General features: G+C 38.0%; 1 protein-coding gene across 2 annotated transcripts; it reads left to right on the forward strand.

Annotated features, from left to right (window-relative positions):
* The first annotated feature begins 410 nt into the window (after positions 1–410).
* Positions 411–15,855, forward strand: tnk2a (tyrosine kinase, non-receptor, 2a). 2 transcript variants are annotated; one of them, XM_065258374.1, is made up of 18 exons: positions 411–607; positions 1,166–1,302; positions 7,449–7,498; positions 7,597–7,774; positions 8,859–8,929; positions 9,548–9,775; positions 9,998–10,150; positions 11,274–11,551; positions 11,631–11,757; positions 11,841–11,987; positions 12,122–12,216; positions 12,445–12,639; positions 12,820–12,911; positions 13,034–13,078; positions 13,156–14,504; positions 14,582–14,677; positions 14,753–14,880; positions 14,961–15,855. In XM_065258374.1, the coding sequence occupies exons 3-18, from the start codon at positions 7,451–7,453 to the stop codon at positions 14,965–14,967; spliced, it is 3,237 nt and encodes a 1,078-aa protein (XP_065114446.1). In that variant the 5' UTR covers positions 411–607; positions 1,166–1,302; positions 7,449–7,450; the 3' UTR covers positions 14,968–15,855. The 2 variants fall into 2 exon arrangements, with proteins under 2 accessions (XP_065114446.1, XP_065114447.1); XM_065258375.1 differs by having other exon boundaries at positions 9,569–9,775.
* Positions 15,856–20,121: the final 4,266 nt, after the last annotated feature.

Here is a 20,121-nt window from a genome sequence, read left to right on the forward strand (position 1 = left end):
TTCTGAAACATCAAAAACTTTGAGACACAACATGATAAATACTGCAGTGTACGTTTGTGTAAACTATCAAATTTCTGAATTATTTATTTTAATCTGTACTACTTCAATATACAGTTTACTATTAAATACTAAATGTACTACAGTATTTTTTCATATGGGTCATGTTTTTGAAATGTTTTAATTTCATCATAACCTTTATTTAACTAGGAAAGTCACATTGAGGTTAAAACATCTTTTACAAGTGAGCCAGATAGCAGAATAAAACAAATAATAAAAAAAATGTATTATGTTATTTTTAACAAAATATTTGTGTGAGGATTAGGTTTATTTAAACTAGCTTGCGATGTTTCCTCCCTGATACAGTGACCCCGCCCCCTCTATGTGGCTGTAAGTGTGGGTGCACTGTCCCTTTAAGAAAAACATCAACCCTTATTGAAGAAGCTGGAGGATTACGGACGCTGAGCAGCTAATTATCTTTCCTTCAACATTACAATCTCTGTCAGAGTAAATAATCTGAAAGCGCTGTCTGTTTTAAAATATCATTTACTCAAAACTACATGAGCGTGACAGGACCGCGGCGGTATCAGATGGTCGGAAATCGACGCAGGTAACCTCATCCTTCATCACTACAGAGCCAGCCAGACAGTGAATATGGCTAACACATGAATCTTTAATTTGCTTAAATGTAGCTGCCTGTGTTTAAAAGCATTTTAAGCTAGTTGAAACGCACATTTGTGATTTTATATTGGAATTTTAGGTGGACAGTGGTCGTGTCTAAATCTAAAACGCGGTCTGGTTAGAACGCATAGGGACACGCGCTGACTTGACGCGCAATAGTGTCCAGAAATGTTGTTTATTGGGCTGTATGCTACGATTTGAGACACGGCTAGGTTGATATTCATGGACTTCCAATAATGTTTCAGGTATATCTAAAATAATAATTTCAAAATGATATAAAATTAAATAAATAATCCAGGAGCGGCCTTTAGTTATAGTGATATAGGGTGAGACGAGACAACAGGTAACGTTATGTCCAATGTGTACTGTATGTGTGTAATGGTTGTAGTGATATTTGTATTGTTTTTACAGCAGGACATGAACATAAGAAAATTTTTGATATGATGGACATTATGTCATCAAGACTTATATGTAAATATATTTGCAGTTGAATGTGTACACAAGTGAGCCTTAAATTCCTATGTGCCTGTCATGGAGACAAACACTGGATGCTGGAGGATTGTCCATGATGTCTGTCTGAATTCAGTGGACATTTTCTGAGGACGTTGACTGACACAAAGCCTGGTAAGACCACATCTGGGCATCATTTCATTTGTTACTAAATACAATCTGCTTTCCCTAACTGTATATTGTTGAATGTCTTGGTACATGTTAGGAGTGGAATACAAAATAAGCTGTATTTAATTCTCTGGGATTTTTTGTTTTCATTTCTGTAATTTGTGACCCTCTCTCAAAGAACGTAGCTAAAGTCATTTTTATGATTTACTGTTTTCTACATAAAATCCCAGAAGGAGTAAAATCTTTGTTACCCGTCACACTTTTATGCGCCTGACTCTGTACCCGTCACACTATATCCTAAAATCATCCTACATAATGTAAATAACATATAACTTTTAAAAATATAACCTTGATATCTTTAATATTTATTGAGTAAGGTCATGCAAAAATTAAAAACAATGATTGAAATAAAACAATGAATGAAATCAAACGATTGATGGTTTCAGCAGTAACAACATAAACAAACGGCTTTCGTGGAATGCATGTAACTTCTGGTAAACTCCGCAAAGAATCAAAAACAACAACAGAGTCCTTTTAGAGTAGTTTATTACTAAAGCAAATTAAATAACAAGTAGATTACCGTCGTTCAGATCATAGCTAAAGTGTATCAAAAATAGGGCTGCACAATGTGAGGAAAAGTTGCGATGTGCAGTGACATTGTTTAATGTTGCGATGACGATGTGAGTTGCAATAAATATTTTATATGTTTTCCTGTTTTAGGGGCCACTCACATGTCGCGCCTAAAAACGCGTGGAAACCGCTAGACATGTAGGTTATTGTCACATGATATGCACGCTGCGGTTGTGTCATTATGAAAAGTTAAAATGTTTTTGAAAAGCCTGGAAAAACGAGCGCGTCGCACCGCGTGCGAGTCGCGACCGCGTGCGAGTCGCAACTGCGACGCTTCCAGAGCGCACATTCTGCACGCCTACATTTGAAATAATGAACTTGAGCGCGCAATAGACGCAATATGTGAATCACCGCTTCCACAGTACCTGTGTTTGCGGCGTCATCTCTCCTAAATCCAAAGTAATTCCATGATATATTCCCTTCATTCATTGCGTCAAGGCTGTCTGTTGCGATGTGATCATCGCGTGAGTTCATATCACGATGACGATGAAAATACGATGTATCGTTCAGCCTTAATCAAAAACTACACTGAGCTAGAATGTGTACTATATAATGTATGCAATGTTAACTACAGATCGGCTGCCAAACCTCCCTTCCCATAACGGTGATTCATAATCGGCGACTCTCCTCGTTTTTAGGAAACCAAATTTTTTTATATTTTCAATTATGTATTTGATCCAGAGTTCAGTTTAGCCACTAGTCAGCCCATTAAACAAACAGAGACTGGAAGTTAAGTTCCGCCCAGACGCATAACCGCACGTGTGTCCGATGAAACCATCTATACTTTTGCTTCACAAACAAAAAGCAATTATTAGCAGTTACTTTATTTTGCTCTCAGTTTAATCTTAGAGGATTCATGGGAATTGCAAAACTTGTCGACAGTATCAAAAACCCTTAATTTTTTAAAGTTTGTATGTTTTATGTTCTTCTTGTATTGGCAGTCCTTGTGTGTATATGGGGCATCTAGGTGGGTTAGAGACACCATCTGTCCTCTCCTCTTATTCATGCTCCAGTTACTAAGGGTTGTTGCGTCATTGTCATGGTTACGATGTCATCGTTCTCCGGATTTGTGTATTTAGAGGGAGAGTGTGAATATGTTTATTTGTGTCTGTAGGCACACTGCTTTCATTCAGGGTGTTCGGAAACTTACATAAGAACATACACCTCTCTGTCTCTCTCTCTCTCGCTCGCTCGCTCGCTGGCATATGCTGCCTTGCATAATTCATCAATAATGAATCGGTCAACAGGTCATGATTTACAGTTCTGTGTGTGTATATACTATGTAAATGTAAATAGATATTTAAATTGTTTTGACATATCTAAAGTAAAAGTTCTTGGTTGTTCCATGTTTGGCTCAAATATGGACAAACCCAACTGTTGGGTTATAAATAGCCCTATTCTGGGTTGTTGTTTTGGTTTAAACAACCCAGCATTTGTTAGGTGTATCCATATTTGACCAAATTAAAAAATACTGTAAAAAATATGGACGTAGTGTGCGTGACGTCTAAGACCTGGAGAGTCACCAACACCCTAACCAATGTCACCCATAGGTTTGTGAAGAGCGTTTTTGAGGCCAATAGTAGGCGGTGCCTGCCGTCCCTCATCTAGGCCGCGCATCACCATGAATCACTTGCGGACAACCGAAAATGGGTAAAGAGGCTGGACATGGGTAAAGCTAAGGTGGCTGGTTGCTGAAACTGCAGTGGCAGTTCACCTGTCACTCAAGTGGCCACGCCATAAATTATGCAGAACTTTAAGGAGGCGTGCACACCAAAACTTTTAAATGCATCTGAAAACGCCTGGAGGACGCTGAATGCCAGCTGTTTTCCAGCTGAATGCCAGCTTTCTTCAGCTGAGCACTTCAGCTGTGAGCTCCTCCACTGTGATTGGACGGCCGTGTAAGAAACTGACATTGACGTGCGGAGATTTTCACCCAAACTTGAATATTTTTCAACTCCTGGCGCTGAGCGCAGAAAAACCGCAGAGTGCCGGTTTTCAGTGTGGAAGAAAACCGCTAGCTGCTGGCTTTTTTGAAAAATGCAGAGCTTCCATTGGAAACAATTGAAAACATGCGCCGACCGCGGGCGTAAAAGCTTTGGTGTGCATGGCCCCTAAGGCTTAATATAATTTAAACGGATGAGTTACAAAAAAATTCACCCCCTCACAGTTGGCATGAAGGGCAAAACTAGCTATTTAAACCAAAAACACTTCTGATACCAGGCTGTAAACATATTTTTCCTGCTGTAACGTTGGACATTTTAACATGGGGGTCTATGGGAATTGACTTCCTTTTGGAGCCAGCCTCTAGTGGCCCGTTGATGAATTGCAGTTTAAAACAACAGTATGTAAGAAATTTATATCAATTAATCATAAAATGGCCCTGATATGTCACTAGACATTAAGAAATCATTTTTATTTCAAATACTTATATCACTGACAACCGTAGTCTGGCCAGGATATTGTCTTTTAAAAAGTGGAGTTGCAGCCCTCAACTGATGTTTATGTTGTCATGTTGTGTATTGGCCACCAGTTGGGTGATTGCAGTACCAGTTTTAGCCACAAGTTTTGTTATTGCAATACCAGTTTTGGCCACAATCCTACATACTGTTCCTTTAAGTCACTTCCTTATTGGCTTCATCAGAGAGATCGGAAGGTTGCCCCTCGGTTAAAACAACCCAACATTTTTTTTGTGTGTATATTAAAATCTCTTAAGCGTCACCGTCCCGTATACGGGACACCTAACTTTACGTCAATATTGTTCAGGTAAATGTTAATCTATCACTAGGCATGGGCCGGTATAAGATTCTGGCGGTATGATAACCTTTAGCAAAAATACCACGGTTTCACGGTGTTGCGGTATTGCCATTGCAACACTAAAATGTGTTATTTTCAAATGCCAGGTACAATAAAGCCTTTAAATTATAATATGCTTTCAAAACATATATAATATTTTCGTAATATATATTAAATGTAAACATCAAATCAATCACATGACTTCATGATTTAATGAATTTTGTATAAACACAGCTCATACCTTGGAGACGGTATCACAGAACATTTTAGTGGTTTTGAAACCTTGACTGTTTTAAACCTCGGTATACCTTGAAACCGGTAATCGGCCCATGCCTATCTATCACTACAAACTATATATTGTTGGAAAGGTCTAAGCCTCTAGAACAGACATTTTAACAGTGTTTTATAAAATAAATTATGTAGGGAGAGTAATTGATTCATTTATGAAGAGAGTGCGCCTCAAAACATTTTTATCCTGCTAAATGTCACTGTTTCGCCAGTGGGGCGCCTACGTTTACTTCAGTGTTTTCCATGTGAATTCTTATCCAATCTTGACAAACTATATATCATTTGAAAGCTCTAAGGGTGTAGTTTCGATTTATCATCAGAATTTTGGGAAAGAAATGACATAGTGAGAGCCATTTTCTAAAATGCCACAGGTCCACAGGTGGGCCCATGTTGTTATTATATATTGGTAACACGAATACCCTATCTAAACCTAAAATTTCTTGACAAACTATATATCATTGGAAAGCTCTGAGAGTGTAGTTTTCATATTTCATCACCATTTTGGAGAAATTATGAGAGAGTGAGAGTCAGTTTCTAAAATGTCATCGGGCCACAGGTGAACCCAGTTTGTTTTTACATATGTATAGCACTAATACCCTATTCCAAACCTAAACAATTTTGACAAACTATATATCATTGGAAAGCTCTAAGAGTGTAGTTATCATATATCTTCACCATTTTGAGAAAAAAATGATGTAGTGAGAGTCAGTTTCAAAAAGGTCACGGGCCCACATGTAGGCCCAATATGTTTTTACATTTTTCTAACACTAAACCCCCCACCCTAAACCCCAAAAATCTTGATAAACTATATATCACTTGAAAGCTCTCAGAATGTAGTTTTCATATGTCAAAGTCATCTGATGATAGAAATAATTTAGTGACAGTTTTTTGTTACATGCCACCCCCCCCATAGGAATGCATATTAATTTTCTATATTCATAACACTATATACTAGTATAAATCTACAAAAATGTTGACAAACTATATATCATTGGAAAGCTCTTAGAATGTAGTTTTCATATTTCAAAATGTTTTAGCAGTAATAATAATGCAGTGACAGCAATTGATTCATTTATGACAAGAGTATGCAGCCAACCGTTGACACCTACTGGCCGTTGTTGGTAAAACCACTAAAACTGTAATACAAACCTCATTTTTTGTGATTTTAACTTGAAATTTGGATCACAACTGCTTGAGACATATGGCTTCATGTTTACATTATTACTTTTTTGAAAAATTTACCTTTTTATAATTTTTTGAATAAAATTAATATTTTATTGGATTATTTGTATTTATTAAAATAAATGTAAACTGCTATAACAAATTTTCTGTTAAATATTTTCACCTGCTTACACTTCAGTCAAAAACCTTGAATTGTCTTCTTTAAAACAAGATAAAGATTAGGCTTCTAGACCAAAAAATGCCAGAGTTATATTCATTTGAACATGCACTTCAATTTTTCACCCCCCCACTCTAAAGGATAGGACGACGCTTAAGAGGTTAAACACTAAAATGTATGTATGCTTCTTGTGCATAGTTGATTGCATCATTCTGCAGTCAAGCATTTCTATATAAGTGTGCCATAACTGTTGTCCCAGATACTGGATTTGCCTAATAGCTGTGCTATTTTAATCTCTTTTATATCACCCTGTGGTTTCTTTTATCTCACATTTATCCTTTTTATTATACAATAGGAAACATTTAAACATTTATTCTCAAAACTCTACTTCAATTTCATCCTGTTCCCTGCACCATAAATAACTTAAGGCCAAAAATAAAATGAATAGCTCAGTCTGATTTGTTCAATACCAAAGTCGAGCATTTATAGCAGATTGTCGATTCCCGTTAATGCACACATTAGTAAAACAGGTGGATGCTGAACAAGAGAGAGAGAGTTTTGCAGTCTGACTCACTTTTACTGCAGCTCACTGTGACTCAGCAAGCAAAACACCAGTTTCGGGATGAGAGACTGCTAACTGATGTAAATATCTTGGGACAGGCTAATAACAAGCATGTTAATTTTCCAGACTGAGAGAGGAGACTAAAGTCGATAGAGACAGATGATGGATGTTGACGTATTTTGTATGGAAAACCGGAAGATGCTGCAGTTGGATTTAAGGCACAATCAGTCAGTGATTTTTAAAGGATGGGATTAATCTTTCACACACTTTCACAAAAAGCCGGGCAGAGGTTTTGCAACAGAAGACCCACGAGACCATAACTGTTGTGTGTGGCTGCAGAATCAAATTACGCACGTTTTATTCCCTCCGTAACTATATCTTAGGAAGGAGAGTTTCGTGTAGCGGTTGGGAGCAAGAATTAAACCGAAATATCTCACATATCAGAGGCGATGCTCGACAGTTTACTATGAAAACAGGACACACCCGGAGGGAGTGTGATTCACTTACACACACTCCCTGAAAGATTTGCTTTGTATACAGAAATGGCGACTGCCTCAGACTACCAGAGGCAATACGATATGAAGGATGAGGTATTAGGCAACATTTACTGTTTTATTCAGCCATGCTGTGTTTCGTGGTTGCATGAGAAATGTTTTGCTGTAATGATGAGTGTTATGCGTTTGCGCAGGCAGACGGTGTGGAGATGCAGTCGGATGAGGGGACCGAGTGGCTTATGGAGCTGCTGACTGACGTGCAGCTTCAGCAGTACTTCCTGCGTATCCGTGACGACCTCAATGTTACGCGCCTATCACATTTTGACTATGTCAAAAACGAGGACCTTGAAAAGATTGGCATGGGCCGCCCAGGTGAGTAAGGATGGGCAGGGTGGGTCTTGTCAAATGGTCACATCATCATCTGTCTATTCAATTAGTAAGGTCTGCTATTTTATATAAATTAAATATAATAAGTAAAAAATATAAGTTTATATTTTTGTCACACCACCGTTTTTTTATATTTTTTAAGCGGATAAAATGAGAACTATATTGTATGGCGGAAGAGCACTTAGTTTGCAGCACTTCAACCTCAGCGCAGTAACATCATCACTCCTGACTACTCTTCCTCTCGCTCAAACTTCCGTCAATATTACTGCACCCAAGGTGGAAGTGCTGCAAAATAAGTGCTCTTCCGCCATACAATACAGTTTTTTATCCGTCACGTTTTATTTTGTGCCACCATACTTACTCGTGTAACTACTCAGGGAACAGTCTTTAAATAGGGAAAAGATGGAAGTGTTTGGTGGCTTCTTAATTGATCCCTGTTTGGATCCTAAGGAATGAATGGGGCTATGCTAAATGCTAACACATTCATGATGCGCTATACAAAGATTAAGTGCACGCATTGAAAAAACATAGGGATGTATTAATTCGTCCAAGTTAAGGTAAGAACATAGTAAAATATTGAAAAACTGTGGTGTTTTCCTTTAAATTATATACTTTACATTAAAAATGCATCCTCTTCAAAGTTTTAATGTTCATACAGTGTGCAAATATTTTATATAAAAATGTCTTTTAATAACATATATGACATTATATTTACAAATGATTAAACCAAATAGAGTGTTTGTGACATTTAAACGTTTTATATTAAACCTAAAATAAACAGGTTTTCCTTGTGCAAGGTCTGCATTCATTAAAAATGAGCTAAAAAATATTTTAAATCAATATTTAATGTTCCTTACCTTACTTAAGAGGTAAAGCCATGTAATAAACGGGATAATGTACTAGCAGCTGGTTATTACCATGAAATAAGACTCTTTAGTGTCATACTGATCACACTGTCAGGGCTTATTTCTGCGATAACAACCGGTTGCCTGTACATTGTCCCTTACTTTTATTGTATATAGCGAACCTCTGACTTTATTGTTGTTGCTGTCTGTTTGTGGTCCTGCAGGACAGAGGCGTCTGTGGGATGCAGTCAAAAGGAGAAGGGCTTTGTGTAAACGCAAGTCATGGATGAGCAAGGTATGGTGTGAACCCTTCAGCCATTTCTTTTTTTTAAATTGTGCTGTCAGAAATGTCTGTCATCATTGCTTGGTAATAATTAAGACAGTAAATTTTAAAAAGGTCGTAATATATATCATTTTGGTACAGATATGTACTTTTGAGGAACCTCTAAGGCAGGGGCTTTTAAACTGGAGTCCCCCCAGGGGTCCCTCAGAAGGTTCCAAGGTGTCCCCAGAACATTTTAAGAGAAAAAAGACAAAGCAAAAATTGTGTAGCTTAATGTTTAAATTTGTAAACAATTTGCTGTTTTTATAATATTACAATTACTATTTAAAGAACAGATTTTAAATGTTTCTTTATAAAAATATGGATATTTTAGAGAAGGGGTCCCTCGCTAAAGGTTCATCATATGTGGGGGTCATTAAAAAGTTACCAGTGTGTACCTTTGACGTACCAACATGCATCTTACAACGTGTACTTGTTGAAAAGGTAACGCCCCAGTGACAACTTTTGTACTTTCTTGTACCTTTTTTCTGAGAGTGTATATCACAATTGTCTGCAAGATATATGAATGACATATGTATGTCCCATGTGTATCAGTAAGGCAGAGGCAGGTAGAATCACCCTCAGCCGTAGTCTTTGTGCTTGGGCCAACAGGTATTCACAGGGAAACGTCCCGACTCTGATTCCCAAACCCCAGGTTCGTTACGAAGTTCATCGCCCTTATCAACTAATCCAGACGCACAGCTGGCCGACCTCACGTGCCTCATCAGTGACAGAGACCTCACCCTGTATGAGAAACTGGGTGATGGATCGTTTGGAGTGGTAAACCGTGGAGAATGGCAAGCCCCCTCAGGAAGAGTGGTAAGAAACCAAGTAACAGAGAAAGCAAACTAGCAATGAAGAGTTTTACATATTCTCCAAAAAGCACAATTGTTAAAGCATTGCACTAGTAGTGCAAAGTTTGGGGGGTTGATTCATAGGAACACACATTCAAAACCTTAATTGCACTTTGTATAAAAGTAAAAAAATGTACCTAATAAATATAAAATGTAACTGTAAGCAACATTTCCCCCTGTGCTACAGCTGAATGTGGCAGTGAAGTGCCTGAAGACTGATCTGTTGGACCAGGGTGACGGTCTAGATGACTTCATAAGGGAAGTGAATGCCATGCACTCCCTAGATCACCAAAATCTTATTCGCCTGTATGGGGTTGTCCTTACACATCCCATGAAGATGGTAAGGAAGAGGAAACAATCTCAAAATCTCAAGTTATACTCACCCCTTCTTCCTAAATGTTTCCTTATTTAATATTTTTTAATGTGTATAGTACCCTAATCTTCAACACAATTTGTTACGGTTTTTCCTTTGAAAATAGCACAGGGGTGATTCTCGTGAAATTAGACTTATGAGGTGTCATTAAACATTTTGATAAAAAAAGTAAATGCAAAGTAAGAGTATCAAAATAAGAAGCATACAGTTCCAAACATCTCTTCATGTACTATTTTGCACATGGTTTCAAATGACATCATATAAACCAATTTTGTTGTTTTTCCACATTTAAGGGGAACATTTTCATTACCGCAATGTGTCCATGACTAGATTTTGGTTCTTTAGACATGGAATAATTATAATTAAAAAATCTAAAAAATAAAAAGCTTCAGTGCATGTTATACTATAAACATTTACAGTAAAGAAACATGTGGTATTTGATGATCATTGGTAAATGTAGAGACAATAATAAGGAATATAAAAGTGTCCAAGACCAATTTTCAATCATTGTTTAAGCCCTCAATGAACTTACATTTTCAAAAAATAAATTTGTTGAAAGGGACATAATTGACTGTGACACTCAAGATGGCTGCCAGGTAAGCAGTTCTTATTTTTTCTCTCCAGATAAAAGTTGAAATTTTGTTTGTCATAGTACCTAGACAACTTTTTAGTTCTCATTACCGAAACATGAGTTTGTAAATGCATATATTTAATGTAATATCATGTTGCGGTAATGGTAATTTTTAATAATGATAATCAAAAAAATAATAATAATTCTATAGGAAATATTTTTAAATCCTCTAAAAATAATGGTTAATATAAGTTCAGACCTTAATCTTATATATATGTGCAAAAAAAAAATGGCTTCAAGGTTTTTTTAAAAATTATGATGCTGGACACCTTCTAAATCTGGATTTCGTGAGAATCACCCAAAGATGAACATACACAATTTGCATTCACCATATGGGCCTTATCAAAACAATGTACCCATTTTGCCATTTTTAAGCCAAAAAATCTAAATAGGCAACTTTTAAAGAAAAAAAAACTTTAAAAGTGTAATAACTTAAATCTCTTTCCAATTATGTTTCAGGTTACAGAGCTCGCCCCATTAGGTTCTTTGTTGGACCGCCTGAGAAAACGACAAGGCCATATATTAATATCAGTGCTGTGCCATTACACCGTTCAGATTGCCTGTGGCATGGCGTACCTGGAGTCCCGACGGTTTATACACAGAGACCTGGCAGCACGCAATATCCTCTTAGCAACCAATGACCTGGTAAAGATCGGGGATTTTGGCCTCATGAGAGCTTTGCCTAAAAACGATGATCATTACGTCATGCAAGAGCACCACAAAGTCCCGTTTGCCTGGTGAGAGGAGAAGCTGAATCCCCCTTCTCCCTTCTGCTAATTTTTTCTAGGTCACATTAAAAAATGTTGTGTTTTGCAGGTGTGCTCCAGAAAGCCTAAAGACACGTACTTTCTCCCATGCCAGTGATACTTGGATGTTTGGAGTAACGTTATGGGAAATGTTCACTCATGGGCAAGAGCCCTGGGTTGGGCTCAATGGAAGCCAGGTATACACTTACAGTACCTGACCCCAAGTGTGTTGAGCTATATACAGTAAGTGGGTTGACTTTTTGTGTCCTTCTGTATATAGATTCTTCATAAGATCGATAGGGAGTCAGAGAGGCTTATCAAACCAGAAGACTGTCCACAGGACATTTATAATGTTATGCTACAATGCTGGTCACCCAAACCTGAGGACAGGCCAACATTTGTGTCTCTCAGGGACTTTCTTGTGGAGGTGAGATGTCAGATAATAACAGTACAGGAGCTGTTACATCATTACATTACAGTGCATGTTATACATTCACACCATAACAAATCAAACATAATGGTGGGTCGTTGTAATTGAAGTTGTTTGCGTCTTATTTGTAGACAATGCCCACAGATATGAGGGCACTGCAGGACTTTGATGAGCCAGACAAACTTAAAATTAATGCTAATGATGTCATCACCATCATCGAGGGCAGGTGAGCACGTACACAATTTTTGTAATGCCTTCTTATTAAACGCTCGCATTTACACAGGATCTGATTCAGTTTGTTAAAAAACATAATCTTGTAAAGGTTGTGGGTTTGATCCCAGGGAACCTACATACTAAAACATATGTCTTAAATGCATAAATGCTAATTTAATCCAGTCAAAATAAATGTATCATGCATGTTTACACCTGTTCAAGCTTATTTTCTGTGCTACAGAGCCGAGAACTACTGGTGGAGGGGTCAGAACAGGCAGACTTTAAAAGTGGGACAGTTCCCCAGGAACGTGGTGACATCTGTGGCTGGCCTGTCTGCTCATGACATCAGCCGACCTCTCAAACATAGTTTCATCCACACAGGCCACGGAGACACAGACCCACACCGCTGCTGGGGCGCCCCGGACAAGATCGATGAGTAAGACACTATGACCGCGCGTGGATGGTCTATAGATTTTTTTCGAATCAATCTTTCCAGACTTAAAACGCTTTATGTGCTTTTGCCACTAGAGAGCAGCAATGCGTTATTTTATTTTAAAATACTGTATGTGTGAGGTGAGTTTGCTTATTCATCACATTCTTTGTGTTTTGTGTTCAGCCTGTACCTTGGTAATCCTATGGATCCTCCGGATGTTCTTGGGTTGATTTCAGATACAGCCAAGCCTACAAAACTACCAAACCGGTCCAAAAGTAAACAACTACTTGTTACCCACAATCCTCTGTTCTCCTTTAAATTCTTAATGTATTCTCACTTATACTCTCTGTTCGTCTTCTTCTGTTTCTGATCTTTACTCTTCTTACTGTTGCATCAGAACAACCTCCTCCTAGGCCTCCTAAGCCAGCAGTTCTTATTAAGAGTAAGATCCATTTCTTTTCTTCGAAGAATCCCAGCAATTTTCTTCCATTCATGATTGCTTATTATTTTTGTTCCCAGAACCATTCTATGACTCTGTGCTAGATGATGATGATGATGATCTGATAGTGACAGGTGTGAAGAAGCTCTCCTATAAGACCCCAACATACTTGGGTTTGCGTCTCCGCCCTTGGGAAAGTACCAGCCCAAGGGACCGTCTCAGCGAAGTGTCCCTTATAGACTTCGGGGATGACAGTTTCAGCTCAGCCTCGCCTTCCCCCATTACAGAAACTCCCAACCCCAGCACCCCAAAACCAACCATGTCCTCCGCTGCTTCCATTCTGGACATGGCACCACCGCAGAGCCCCAACCGTTCTCTGCCCAACCCCTTGCACCCCACACCGGTGGTGGATTGGGACATGCGCCCCTTGCCTTGTCTCCCAGCATATGACGAGGTGGCTGTGGAGTGTGAGGAGCAGGAGGATATTGAGGTGCGTTCCATAAATGCATCTGCAGTGCTTGAAGACACTACATCTAAAGAGATACGATCAGAAGATGATGCTAAACTCAACGTGGAGGACAATCTCTTTTTACCATCCAAGAGCGTTGAGGAAAGCCATTCCTTTTCACAATCAGCAGACATCTTCAAGGAACTCCAGAGGGAGGCCATGGTGAAACTTCGCGTCCCTCCGACAGGACGTTCCCTACCTTCTTCACCCATTCCTCTTGTACCACACCGCCAGATCATCCTACCCTCATCCTACGAGGACAAACCTCAGATCCCCCCTAGAATCCCAATCCCACCCATGCGTCCCTCTAGGCGGGCAGGAATATACGGCAGCAGACTGTCAATCTCTCTCGGAGACCACGAAGATGGGAGCCGTTCTCCACCTCAGATACCCCCAAGGGATCACGCATTATCCCAGCCCAACTCTCGGGCAGCGAGCCCCATGGCACCACAGGGAGGCTCCCCCCAACAAAGATCCAGCCTTTGCTGTGTCGGATCACTGGGATCCTGCCTCTCCCCATCATCTTATTCCTCAGCGCCATCCAGCTCCTCCGCCACCTCTTACACATCCACGACCACCACCAGTTCTCAGTATGGCTCAACTGACGTGAGGCAAACCCAGAGCCCCTGCTCCCTGCCTAGCTTGTATGGAGGTGTAAAGGCGACCACTACTCATTATTATCTTCTACCAGAGAAACCAACATATCTGGACAAGTTTGATCGGTTCCTAAAGGAACCGGAGGGGAGTGATGAGAAAAGAACCACAAATATGGCAACTGTCAGGCCTATGGTTCAACAGCAAGTCAATAAACCCAACCTTTCCCCTGTGCACACCACTAACAGTGGGAGCTCCCAAAATCTGGCTTGGCCGGGAGGACCAGCCACACCGTCTACTACCTACAATCGTGTCCCAGTACAACAAGTGAGTAAATGGGGATAAGTTGACCAATATGGTAACCATTGTAAATGCTTACTATCTGTTTGTGTCTGTATCTGTAGGTTCAGGAGGCGGTACATGGCGTTACCGTAGAGGAATGTCAATCGGCTCTTCAGACTCATAGCTGGAACATTCAGGAGGCTGTGAAATACCTAAAGGTACTGCCACAAAAGATGATGGTCCTAAAAACATTTTAGCCACATTTGCATAGTGATTACTGTTTTGTGATTTAGGTGGAGCAGCTGTTTAGGCTCGGTCTGAAAGCTCGTTCTGAATGTGTGGAGGTTTTGGAAAGATGTGACTGGAATCTGGAGCAGGCCAGCACCCAAATGCTTGATTCCTATGGTCCATCTAGACATAGGTAGTGGGATATTATTTGCATGGTGATTAGCATATCCTACGTTGTGGCTGATTATACTGATATCTCTCTTTTTGTGTCAGGTTGTAACAGCAAGGATGGAGGATGGAGAACTGAACTTTTCTCCTTTCCAATAAAGAAAATGAGAATCAAGCCTCGCAGAAGATATCTGCAGGTCATTTACATTTCATTGCTTTGCTGGTTATAATAAATGCAAACTTGAAGTACAGTAGTGTGTAAAACATAGAAAAGGAACAATGTATAAGATTTTGTTGTATGCTACGCTTGCTAAGTAAGTTTTAAGATTCTGAATAATGATACAAGGTTTGCTTTGATTGACTGCTTGATCTTATGCTGTGATTTTGTGAGACAGCATCTAATGCTTGTAGTTTATTAAAAATATTTTATGTAAAGTGATCACGACAGTGTATTGTACTGCCACAAGAAACTTAGGTGTTGTCATGTACTGTATTAAGAAGAAAAATCATTTTGATGCCTATTTTAACTTATATAAGCAGTGTGGCACTGCTAAGCAGAAGTATATACGTATATAAGCAAAGCCTATTTTTTGTTTTAATGTATGCTGTTGAAAATAATTGTTTGAAAAAAGTACACAGTGACAGGTTCACAAACAGCATTTTGTTTACCCGGCTTCCATTTGAATTTAAATATAATCTAAAGATTGCCTTTTATGACATTCATGATCATTATTCTCTGTAGGCCACTTTCTATCATTTTTGATCATTACCAAATTAAAATACATGCTGACACAGAAATGTTTTTCATTTATATATAGTTCTCTAAAGCAGCAAATTGGCTTTCAGCATGAAAGCATGTGTTTGCTGCTTTTACACTGATGTGTAAAACAGCCCTAACCAATTCTACTCATTATTTAACCCTTGTGCATTGTTCAAATTCACTACTCTTTTGTTATGTTTGGGATGAAAATATCCACTAAATTAAACTGCTGTAAAAATGTGTCAGATAAATTTTTTTTATTTATATTAAATTAAATAAATCTGTAAATCAACCTCAGTCCTGATCAAAACTACTAAATGTTCCTTAAAGGAATATTCCATTTTCTTAAAAGAAAAATCCAGATAATTTACTCACCACCATGTCATCCAAAATGTTGATGTCTTTCTTTATTCAGTCGAGAAGAAATTATGTTTTTTGAGGAAAACATTTCAGGATTTTTCTCATTTTAATGGACTTTAATAGACACCAACAATTAACACTTAACTCAACACGTAACAGTTTTTTATTCAATGGAGTTTCAAAGGACTATAAACGATCCCAAACGAGGCAAAAGGGTCTTCTCGTCTAGATCCGGTCCAGCCCGACCTAATGTAAATGCGTAGTGACGTAGGGAGGTCGGGTGTTACATATATAAAACGCAAATTTGCGGACCATTGTAAACAATAAACTGACACAAAGACATGAATTAGTATCATTCGACATACAACAACGTAGGAACGGTCCTCTTTCTCAACACTTGTAAACAGTGGGGCGGAGTTTCGCGTTCGTCCTCTGTGACCTCTTGACGTCATGACGTATTCTGTGGGGTCACGCTGGCGCATCACGACTGGATCTGGACGAGAAGTTGTGCTTTAAAAGTGTATATTTGTTATTTTTATTGTCAAAAATGACAATCGTTTTGCTAGATAAGACCCTTATGCCTCGTTTGGGATCATTAAGAGTCCTTTTGAAACTCCGTTGAAAAAACTGTTACGTGTTGATTTAAGTGTTAATTGTTGGTGTCTATTAAAGTCCATTAAAATGAGAAAAATCCTGCAATGTTTTCCTCAAAAAACATAATTTCTTCTCGACTGAACAAAGAAAGACATCAACATTTTGGATGACATGGTGGTGAGTAAATTATCTGGATTTTTCTTTTAAGAAAATGGAATATTCCTTTAAATGCCAAGTTCATAAATTATGTCACTGATTTGGGGGAAAAACACACAAAATAACTTCTTTTCAATATAAAAAGTGATTGTGATTTACCTTTTATTACAGTCTTGGACAAGTCAAAGATTAGTAACAACATTGGCTTTAATGCATTGTTAGTTTTCGTGCAGCATCAGATTTTATTTTTTACATTTACCAGAAACTAAGCTTTGTTTTTGCACAGGCCTATCTAAAAAATTACAAATTCTACCTCTTCCCAACACGAAAAACCATCAACAATCAAGAATGCATGATAATAAGGTGTCATGGCTTTGCAATCAAAAAATTTATTATAATGGAAGTCAATGGGACAAAAACAGCCACGAACAGTAAATGAGGGAGAAAAAAATAAAAGCTGCAAAAACTAACACTGCATCAAAGCAAATGTTTTTAATAATCTTTCACATGCCCAAGACTGTGATAAAAGGTTAAAAAAATCCAGTCCACAATCATTTTTATATTGAAAATAAGTAATTTTGTGTTTTTTCCTCAAATCAGTGACATCATTTACGAATGTGGCAATTAAATATCTAAAGTCCTGTAATTTTTGTAAATATTTAATAGTTTTGATCAGTACTGATGTTGATTAGTAGATACATTTTTTTAAATAAGATTTATCTTATACATTTTTACAGCAGTTTAATTTAGTGGATGTGTTCATTCTGAATATTACAAAAGGGTTGTGAATTTGCTCAAGGTGTATTGTTAAGTAAAAAAAAATTCATAGCATTTTTTCAAAATATGTGTCAATATAATATTTGTCACCAAAATCATCCCATTTGCTAAAACACAGAGAAAGTTGTGGCCAAATTAAGATTTAAAAGCATCCCATAGTGGATAAAAACGTCCCCAACATAAAGGGTTAATTCATAAAGTTGCATGCAGATCACAGACCTTATGCTAATTTGAGCTTTTACTAGATTATGAATATTTTTCTGTGTTTTTAATGTGCCATGATAATAGTATAGTTATTGTCATTTGTATTTAATCACCAGACCACCAAAGACATGTGTCATCTTCTTTCATTTGTTTCCATTTTGAATGAAGAACATGCTTTATAGTTTCGAATAAGGCATTATGCGCTTTGCAATTTTACTCAGGATCATTTCACAGAAACTGCAGTTAGTCTCTTAACTGTGTGAAGAATAGATCGCTTGTAATAATAAAATGTTGATGGGTCACATTTATGTGTCACACACTTTGAATGAATCACATACAGACATCTGATTGCAAATTAAGGCTTCTGCTTTGCATCTTCTGCTTTAGTTTGTAATGTTTATCTGCCACTTTGTCCAGATGTTCAGTATTGTATTTATTTTTTACTTGCACTGGTTTTGTGTATACGTTTATGCAATTGTTGCAATGCAGTTTTTAAAATATAGCCCGGTCAGTGCTCACCTCATCATGTAGGACATACGCCACTTTTTATAAAGTGGTTGGCAGAATGCTGGGCTTATTATAAAAGCTTTATAAGTATAAATTGTATAATTATTTATCTGTATTTTTGTAATAAATTCTGTAAATCTGGTCTAATAGGGATGTCATTCTGTTATATGTTTTTATGGTATATGTATTTGGTTTTCATAGTAAGAAATACTTAAAGGTAAACACCACTGTTTTTCAATATTTTACTATGTTCTTACCTCAGCTTAGACGAATGAATACATACATATTTTTTTCAATGCGTGCCCCACATCTTTGTACAGCATATCGTGAATGTGTTAGCATTTAGCCTAGCCCCATTCATTCCTTAGGATCCAAACAGGGATGAATTTAGAAGCCACCAAACACTTCCATGTTTTCCCTATTTAAAGACTGTTACAAGAGTAGTTACACAAGTAAGTATGGTGGCCCAAAGAAAAACGTGGTGATTTTTTAAGCAGATAAAAAATTTGAACTATATTGTATGTTAGAAGAGCACTTATTGGAATATTGGTATCAGTTTGTGCTTACTTAGAATGCAATCTACCAATAACGATAGTTTTGCTTTTTACTTCATGTTTCAAAGTGTTATGTTGTGAAATCCATAAACGGATTCTGATCTGATCTGATCTGTCCTGAATCTGATCATCGGCTGTTTTTAAACAATCAGCCAATGTTTAGTGATATTTGCCCATGCAAAATGTTTCTAAAAAAACCTCTGTGGTGCATATTGGACTTCAGTGCCGTCCCCAATAAATGAATTACTCCTATTTGGTAATCAATATTCAGTCAATACTGAGACCCCCAAGGTGGGTCTTCAGTTTAATCAGTAATTGACTGGGGTGGCAGGGTCGTAAAATCCCAAAGCCATTGATACGCATTACTTTTCAGTGGCTGATCAATTATTGAATTTGAGTTGGCTCAATACATTGTCAGATACACCTTAAAGCACAAAATCTAAATTGGTTTTACTAATCGTGTCTTGTTTTGTTCTATATCCAAATCAATAAAGGTTTGTTGCTAAATTAACAATACAATGGATTAATTAAAATTGTTAAAGTACATAGAAGTGTCTAAATAACACAAAAGGCATGTCTTAAGTTGTGTAAAAAAGAGCGAGAGAATCTCTACCACGTGTCTCAGCTCGCCTTGGGAATCGTCTTTTAATTAGAAGTACAACTGACTCGTGTTTCACAGCTCTGGAAGTGACTGTGTTTAATGAAGGTATTGGGATAGATCTCTGTCCCCCCGCCCAGACACCTCCCTCCAGCTAATACTAATATGAAACATGTTACTGTATAGGAAGGAACTGAAAGACATTGGATCAAAGGTTCTGCTAAGATAAGACATTCAAACAGATGCCACAAGTCAAATCGGTTTACTTCAGCCACATGCAGACCACTATCACAGAAACGTCTCTGAGATTTCCCCCGATCGATAACACTTGTGTTGGAAAAAAGCTGTGTTTCTCATGGCCCATGAGTTGCTCTGGCATCTCAAAGCAGCTGGTGCTAAGACATAATATACAGGCTTTTCATCCTCTGCTTCATCTCAGGAGAAAGACGACACAAAGATGGCCTAAAATGTTTGAAAATGGTGTGCTGTTTGTTATTACCAAGAGAAAAGAAAGTGCTGTCTGCCATCGTACTGTATTCCCAGTCCTTTTGTCTCCTTTTTGCTGGAGATCCTAAAGTTTTGTGACTCATTCCCTAACCTGACAGTATTGATCCCATCACACTTAGATGATGTCTCGATCTTTCCCTAGCCCCAGAAAGGTTCGTTCAAAAGTGTTAATCCCATGTGACACAGTTTGTGCCCTAGAAGAATATCCTGGGTGAAATACTGTTATCTCTGTGGCATGACCCATAAGAT

The sequence above is a fragment of the Paramisgurnus dabryanus genome, chromosome 22 (genome assembly GCF_030506205.2).
Source record: "Paramisgurnus dabryanus chromosome 22, PD_genome_1.1, whole genome shotgun sequence".
In the NCBI taxonomy this organism is placed as follows: Eukaryota; Metazoa; Chordata; class Actinopteri; order Cypriniformes; family Cobitidae; genus Paramisgurnus; species Paramisgurnus dabryanus.

What these genes read in the sequence shown, in the direction of transcription:
- tnk2a (XM_065258374.1), top strand. Translation starts at nt 7,451, where the DNA reads ATGGCGACTGCCTCAGACTACCAGAGGCAATACGATATGAAGGATGAG. An exon ending in ATCACCATCATCGAGGGCAG is followed by an intron (nt 12,217 to 12,444) that starts GTGAGCACGTAC and finishes TCTGTGCTACAG; the next exon opens with AGCCGAGAACTACTGGTGGA. An exon ending in GCCCCGGACAAGATCGATGA is followed by an intron (nt 12,640 to 12,819) that starts GTAAGACACTAT and finishes TTTTGTGTTCAG; the next exon opens with CCTGTACCTTGGTAATCCTA.